This window comes from Rhagoletis zephyria, unplaced genomic scaffold (assembly GCF_001687245.7).
Source record: "Rhagoletis zephyria isolate East Lansing unplaced genomic scaffold, Rhagoletis_zephyria_1.1 Rzeph_scaffold_00168, whole genome shotgun sequence".
Taxonomy (NCBI): domain Eukaryota; kingdom Metazoa; phylum Arthropoda; class Insecta; order Diptera; family Tephritidae; genus Rhagoletis; species Rhagoletis zephyria.
Window position 1 is genome coordinate 381,574 of NW_016157252.1, and position 8,769 is coordinate 390,342.

Sequence of the window (8,769 nt, forward strand, 5' to 3'; positions counted from 1 at the left end):
CCCACAAAAGCGGCTATAACTTTTTTTTTCTATTCGAAACAGATATCTTTCTGATATCTTTATTACATGAGCAATTTTTTTATGTAATGCAAAGTTATAGCTCAGTACATTTTTTTTCCACCAAAGATAGTCAAAATTGGGGGAGAAAATATCAAAAAGTTATAAATCCCAAAATAGTCCTAATTTTATGATGGTTCCTTAATATATTTTAACTACATTGCATTTGAGTATGGAGAAGCAACTATCTGGAAGTATTTTACATAAAAAATTTACTAAGTATAGCCTGGTTTGTAGATGCAGTTAAAGAAAATACATGAAAAGGCACGATTTTTTTTTAATTAAAAAAATTTAAATATTTCAAAACCGTTTACACTTTTACCTGAAACATTTTTTTTTTTATCAGGGAGCTCACCCCCCACCTACCTTCCCCTAAAGGTTGACACGTTACTTCTGGGACACCCTGTACATATTTTTTAGCAGCACCACATCCTTATCAGAAAATTCCGAGAATAAAAAATTGGTACAGTAACTAGTTGCAGAGCATAATTTTAACTCGACCTCCTTCCTGTTCCACGGATAACGGTACATCTTTTAGAGGTTTAAAAATATTTTGCGTCATCAATTTCTCAATAAACTGCATTAGATCGTACTACGTACTCTATTATCGGAAAAGCAAACAACTTTATTTTCGAACGTTTGCTCTGGTGTACCAAATTCTGGCAGTTTGGAAACGCGCAACACTTTTAATATTTTCATCCAACTTCCCTACCTTAAATTTTTTTTTTACTTTGTCAAGAAACAAAAATTTTTCTGCTAGTGAATCTGGTGGCATGATTTTAGTTAAATGTCATAAACTTGTTAAAAGTGAAGTGGTCGGCAACAACAATGAATGCCAATAAATTAAACTACCTTCTGTGTTTGTATCATGGCGTTTTCTTTTTCCGAGATAATGTTTCCCTCAGCCCTTTTCAACTTTACATGTTCATTTCTCAAAATATTGCCTTCCGACTAAGCAAAAGTGCCATACTTTCTGCTAATATAGCCATTTTGCGGGACAAAAAGTAACCTACTGAAAATGTTCCAATATTTATAAGAAGGCAAAATTGTTTAATAGAAAATAAAACGCCATAAGTTTGTAATTTATCTCTGTCTTTATATTTAACCCTTTCCGGTCAAGTCCGTCCGTGATGAATATAAAACTTTTTCCTCTTAATTACAAGGTTCATAGAGCCTCATAATAGCAAAAGTAAAAAAAAAAAAAACTATTCAAAAGTTGTTTTGGGTAGCTATTAGGGCTACCTCAAATTTGTGCAATATATTGTACAAAAGTCCGCAAAGGAGTAAAAGCACTCAAGAAAACTCAATAGATATTTCACTAAGTTTGACGGAATAAAACTTTTATTTCATTGAAAATGAACTTATGTACGTACAAAATAATTGATTTTACTGCAGATATGTTGGAATGAATACTTTATATCTTTTTAAGTATCTCTGGTTAAGATTTGCATTAAAAAATTTTAAATTTTCTCCATGAGAAGAGAATTATAGAAAGAAATTTTGAAAAATTTAAAATTTCAGATACAATTACAATATAAAATACAAATGGTCCGTTTTAATAAACCGTCCCGGTTTTTCTGCCTTCAGTAGATCAAGAAATCAAAAACCTACCCTTTACCGCAACAACTACGCACAAGCTCTTCAAAAACCACGGCGAAAACCACCCTAATTGCCTGTTCAACTGCAACCTTTGCGGACGTTTGAACAACCATTCAGTGTAAATGTACAATATATTGTAAATTTTTTTTGACGACTCGGGAAAAATATTTTAAATCATGATAGTTTAATTTTAGCATTTCTATATGATGAAATGCTGTTCATATTTCGATATTATTTGCTTTTATTAGCGATTTTACTTGATTTTCACGTATTTTTTGTACAGTAAATTACCCCAACTTGCGTTTCACTGGAATTTTATAAAATGGTATAATTTTAAATTAAATTCTAAAAATATTTTTGAAACTTTTTCGATTTTTAGATTTACGTAAACTATTCGGGACATTCCAAAACTTCATAAAGTTTAATTTGTTTTCAAAAATGTTACAAAAAATTAAACGTACAATATATTGTACAATTGCAGGGCAAGGGTTAAGTAATACAAACATGACTTCTGATGTAAAGCTTAGATACGTATAACAGTTTCCTTTGTTAAACAAAAATAAAGTGGTGTACAGCTTAGCTACGTATAATCTTTATTAATTAATTATTAATTGTAACCAGAGTGCCAGTTACTGTCGAAATTCGACAGTTTTTCTAGTTTTTAAGAGCCTTGGAGAAGTTTTCTAACTTAACACGTAGCAAAACTTATACGGTACAAATTAACTTACCGGAAAATCTTCTGCTTTGGAACTAAAATGTAACTAAAATTTTTTTATCTTGTCTTGGAGGACTTCGGCAGGACTTGGAATTGAATCGATACATTCCAGTTTATCGATAAATTTTAATTATTTGATACATATCCATACTTCGATGAACTTCAAAAACACTAAAATCCTATACCTCAACAAAATTCGTTAACTCGACCAATTTCGATTACTGTGAAATTCGAGTACTCGGTAAATTTCTATAACTCAAAAATTTAAATTCTTTGGATACCTTTATAAATTTTTACTTTTGACAGCTCCACATTTTACGAAAGCTCTCAAAAAATTTGTTAAACCCTGTTAACACGATAAAACTTGATAAGCAGTGATAAATCGATAAGCTTATATAACCTTAAAATTTCGATAAACCGATATATTTTGAAAATTCCATAAACTTCGATTCGATGAATCAACCAATTTCAATAGATCAATAATTATCGATAGCTCTGTAAGTTGAAAGAACTCCATGCATTACGACAACTCGATAAATTTCGGTAAGTCTATAAATAATGATAATTCAATAAATATCGATAACTTGATACATTTCTTTAACTTGACAAATTTCGATAATCCCACACGTTTTTATAGCTCGATAACTCTCCGTAAATTTCGACAACTAAGTTTCTGTGTCTATAAATTTCAACAACTCAATAAACATTGATCAATTTGAATAATTCGATACGTTGCGATATCTTAATAAGCATGGATAAATTTCGATATTTATAAATTTCGGTGATTCGATGAATTTCCGAAACTTTTATGGCTGAATTTCTTCGATTCCTATCGAAAAATTTCAATTCCGTTACCCTAATTCTTATATATTTCTCATTTCTCACTTTTTCCTTCTTTTTTTGTCTTCATCGTTATCACTTGTTTCTTCATCTTCATATTTACCTTTATTTCAAAGTTTAGTTTCAAATACGAATTAAAACAAAATGCGAAACAGCTTAAATTGGATAGGTTGCAAAAACAACCATACACAAATACGGAAATTTTTAAACGACGATTTTCAACCAATTTCGAAACTATAAAAACTCTCCTCATCTACAGAAAATTACCTTTTTGGTTTTCAAATCGGTACATTTACATTGGTCTTCATCTTTGTTTTTATCTTTCATTACTTTGCTTTTATCCTTCTCTTTACCTATTCACGTAGATGAGATGAGGTGCGATGACGTGATAAGATGTGATGTGATAGGAAGTGATGTGAAATGATGTCATGTCATACGATGTCATATCATGTGATGTCAAGTCATGTGATGTCATATCATGTGATGTCATGTCACATGATATCATATTATGTGATGTCTCTTCATATCATGTGATATAATGTGATGTCATGTAATATGATCACATTCCATGTTCCGATTATTATATCGATAACCCTGTCAATAACTGTGTCGATAAAAGCACCGATAACAATATCCATAAACACATAGGAAAATATAACGATTGAAAAATCGATTAATTCATCGATAAAAATCACAGTCATCAGTATCGATTATTATACATACCGATAACAATATGAATTACTAAATTGATAACAAAATCAATTACTTAATCGATTATTATACCGATGACAATATCCATTATGGTATCGATAACAATATCGATTATTATATCGATAAGAATATCGATTATTATATCGATTACAATAGCGGTCATTTAATCAATAACAGTATCGATAACAATATGGATTATTATATCGATAACAACATCGAGTTTCATATCGATAATAATATCGGGCTTTATATCGCTAACAATATCAATCTTCATCCTCATCCTTTTCTTCATATTTATCTTTATTTTTGCATATTCCTCTTCACCTTTACTTTAAAGTGTTTAAATTTACCTTGATATTCGTTTCTGCTTGTATCTCTAGGCATCTTTTTTTTTTTGTTTTTATTCTCAAACCGCTAAACCGCTGAGAACGATTTCCATGTGCATTATTCACCTAAGGTGAATCACCTTGAATTTGACAATTTACTCCCAACCAACCAACTGCCGCTAAAGAAGTGTCACTTCATAAATTCAAGAAATTTTCTTACCCTTTCAGTTATCCTAATTCTTATGTATCTGTCATTGTCTCCATTTTCGTCTTTATCTTCACTTTTGCCTTCTTTGTTTTACTTCTTCGTTATCATTTATTTCTTCATCTTCATATTTATCTTTATTTCAAAGCTTAATTTCAAATGCGAAGTGAAACAACATGCGAAACATGTCAAATTGAACATGTTGCAGCAACATGTATACACAAATATGTAAATGTTTAAACGACGGTTTTTGCCGTACTTTTCTACCAATTTTGAAACCTCTGCTCATCTGAAAAACTCTGCTCATCTACGGAAAAATGTCCTTCCAATGGTGTTCTTGGTTTTGAAATCGGTTCTGTAGAATCGCTAAACGAAGGCGGACAAAATTTATGTTAGCTTTTTAATATACAGATTTATGTATTTAAAAAAAATTTAATTCTAGTTGAAACATTTTAGCCGTTTTTTTTGTCCAATCTAGCCGCCCCGAAAAGTTCTGGCGACACTGCGAGAAAGACAAACATGTTTGAATTTATCGTCACTGGCGGAGGTCAACGGCCGATGTCGGTTCGGTTATCGGCTTATGTGTGAGAGCGCTCATATAATCACAAGTGTTTATTCATATCGCCCGCATATAGCCGATATCGGCCAAGCACAATTCGGTCGATACCAACTGCAGTGCGCGCGTAGCGTAACACAAATCGAAGATAGAAGCTCCGGTTAAATACAATAACGTCTGTTTAGCACATGTTATATGCATGATGTCAAAATCGTCGATAATGATGTACTGGTGATAACCATACATTGAACAGCGGGCCCTTAGCTTAGGTGAAAATGCTTCAGTTGAAGATACATTTTACATTTAAAGAACTTTTCTATTTAAACTTTAAAAGCAACTTTTAAAGCAACAAAATAAAATCTTTATAGGAGCTGCTTTCATTATAAAGGCTTGCTCAAGCAGCAGCGGTATGGTACCGCGCGGTATAACTCCGTATGGCATGTTTTCTCATGTATGGATATGTGTACATAAATCCATTTGTATGTAGTTAACTTACATACATATGCCTCCCCAGATGTTATATATATATTCTTGCAATACTGGATATAACTACTACTTCGTAGGAAAGCAGGTATGCTTTTCTTATATGAGTGTGTATAAATTTTAAGATAATTTGCAAAAATCTCCAAATACGGAAAAAACATAAAACCTAAATGTATGCTAAGTTGCACTTATATTAGCTTTAAATTTTAACGTTTTCGCAGCTCCCTATGCTTGTCTTCATCTTAAGCAGGGATCACTCGATTTGTACATTTTGGTAAGTACAGAATTCAGCATACATGCATAATTGGTTGGGTATATGTATTTATGCAGATATATAAATGTCGGTTCGCTATTCGCGCGACAAACTTTTTTAAAACGAAGTAATTTTCATTAGAGTTTGAGTAACTCCTTTCACTATTTGTCTTTTAGTAACTTTAACGAAAGCTTATCTTACTTTATTTTATTCATGTTAGTGCAGTTTTAACAAAATTTTCTTGCTCAAAAATCTTTTGTTACACTACTTTATTTTACTGCTTTGATTGCACACGTTAGATAAAAACTTGTTTTTAAAAAATATTGTTTTTTTTACATTAATTTATGATTTATTTATTATGATTGATTTTTATTGAGAAATAGAATTATTAACAAAACCAACAACCACATGATAAAGTTTAAATAGCACTGGAATATTTGCGCTTGGTTGTAGTTGGCTTAACAAATGAAAAATTGGAAAGAGCAACAAGAGTTTATAAGGCCAACTGAGCACAGTGCGTAGGCAACTGGCTGGGTCAGGTGGGGTCTTTGGATCGAATCCCACCGAAATAAGTCTGATGAGGAAATGTGGTAATTTCCGAAATAGCTATCACTTCTACCACTTTCATAAATTATTGCTGCTTTTCCACAATAGTTTTGCAATAAAAACAGCGTCAAGCTCAATAAAAATTGTTGAGTATAATTATTAGTTTTGAAAAAAAAATATTTGTATAGGGCCCTTCACTAACAGCCAGTTTCTCCAAATTATTTAAGCGAAAATTACTTTAATTTTCGAATTTTTGGTTTCACCAATCAATTTTAATTTTGATTTAAGTGACCTATGCTCTTCACTTAAATAAAAATTAAATCAGAATAACCACACTCAGAGGTGTTACTGCTGCTTACTTGTATACCAGCCCTGCTTTTACAACACAGCGTGCCAACGCTTTCAAAAGCTCTCAGTACAAATGAAAACTNTTGTATACCAGCCCTGCTTTCACAACACAGCGTGCCAAAGCTTTCAAAAGCTCTCAGTACAAATGAAAACTTTCGCTGGCCTAGTCTGTTTCATAACCACCTTTTATTCACTTAAATAAATAGTTTATTGAAACTGAAAATTATTTAAATGAGAATTAAATACAAAATTAAATTAAAGTTAATTCCCACTTAAATAGTTTGGTGAAACTGGCTGTAAATTTCGTTCTGGCTACGCCCATGCCAGCCCTGCTTTTTCTATCACTTTTAGCACGGTGCTGCCATATTTTTACTCACTTAATTAAAGAGATTATTGAAACTGAAACAAATTTGATTGAAAATTAAATTAAAACTATGGTAGTAAACTTACATAAAAAATCAATTAAAAACGAAAACTTACGTATTAACGTTCCAAATTCTTTCGCTCCGTTATTTTCTTTCAGTCCGGCTAATTCAAAAATGGCCCCGAATAGAGCTGGATTTTTTACTGTGTTATCTTTATTAAAATTTTTCTTTGAAGATATAGAATTTGCTTTACTTAGAGAAATAATTTTTCCTTCATTGCATTGGATAGGAAAGTCTTGAATGTTTTCCCCTGATGTTTTGATTTCGTTGAAGTTTAGTTGTGGATCTGTTTTCTCCCTGAAATAAAAAGGAAAATGATCTTGAGATATGTAACCAAACATTTTCGAGTGCGGTTTATGTTCATTACTTATTAAGTACATTGAGGTCGAAAATTGGAAAAATGATGATAATTTTTTGAAAACCGTAGAGCCAGTCGCAATGAACTTAAAACTTGTTTTGCGGGACTCGTGAGTTTGTTAGATCCCCGCCATATTGAAAACAGGGGCAGTCAGGATATTTTTAACTCACGAGAACAATCATTTTAGTATTCATACGTGGTAGTCAAGCCTCAACAACTTGCTCTAAGTAGTAGGGATGCTAACTATACATCGATGTATTTAAAGCAGTGGTCGGCATTCTAACACATTCAAACGATTCAATAAGTGAGACTGTGTGCGTTAAATGCACTGCTCAGCTGCCGCTCTTCGTATACGTGTGAAACACACACGTGCTCAGAGAGCGCTCAGTGAGCTATGGCGTGCCGACCACTGATTTAAAGCAGGGTTGTTGCGAATATTCGCATTCGCAACCGCGAAGCTTCCGCATTAATTTTAACATTCGCATTCGCAAAACTCAATGCGGAGCTTTTGCGAATGCGAATATTATGCAAGTGCACTGATAAAACGTATATCTGGCAAACAAAATGACAAATTGTTGCTAAAATTCTTTGCCAGTGGAGATGCTACGTTAAGACTGTCCCCCTACGCCCCTTTCATTTGTAATTTATAGTCAAAGAGTAAGATCCTTCAATAGGTATTTCCAGCGGAAATGTTCAACATCTGGCTATAAAGAGAACCGACTATTTTCGCGTTAAAAGGTAACCTTTAATTAGGTAAGAATTATGTAATTATCGAATATTATTTGTCAAAGGTCTGTTGAAAAACTGGATGCATCGTTAGTTTTTTCCTGCTTTTACTTAGACTAGTGTTCGCCCAGCGGTTGAAATTCAACCGCTAAAATTAAGGATAGTTTATGTGAGTTGAGTTGAGCTGAAATAAAATTTGTTGGAATGGGTTAAGTGGAGGGGAGTTTAGCTTAGTACTTAGCATAACATAACATAGAATAGCATTAGATTCAATAACATGACATATGTAGCATAACACATCACAATATAACATCGCACATTCTTCAGTTGTATTTCCTTTTTATCCCTATCACTTTCTTCCTCTCTATCTTTGTCTCTATCGCTTTTAATGTTTATGTTTATGTTTATCTACGCCTTCATATTCATGTTCATGTTCATATTCATGTTCAAGTTCATGTTCATGTTCATGTTCATGTTCATGTTCATTTTCATGTTCATGTTCATGTTCATGTTCATGTTCATATTCATCTTCATCTTCATCTTCATCTTCATCTTCATCTTCATCTTTATCTTCTATCTTTATCTTTATCTTTATCTTTATCTTTATCTTTATCTTTATCT

General features: G+C 32.2%; 1 protein-coding gene across 1 annotated transcript in view; it reads right to left on the reverse strand.

The window, feature by feature from the left end:
- LOC108355674 (lysosome membrane protein 2) overlaps positions 1-7,361 on the reverse strand; it is a gene marked incomplete at its 5' end in the record, with an annotated part of 259,295 nt that extends 251,934 nt beyond the window's left edge. Inside the window, one exon of the mRNA XM_017606824.1 lies at positions 7,120-7,361. Within this exon, the coding sequence (XP_017462313.1) occupies positions 7,120-7,361 (242 nt within the window). The remainder of the gene's footprint in view (positions 1-7,119) is intronic.
- Positions 7,362-8,769: the final 1,408 nt, after the last annotated feature.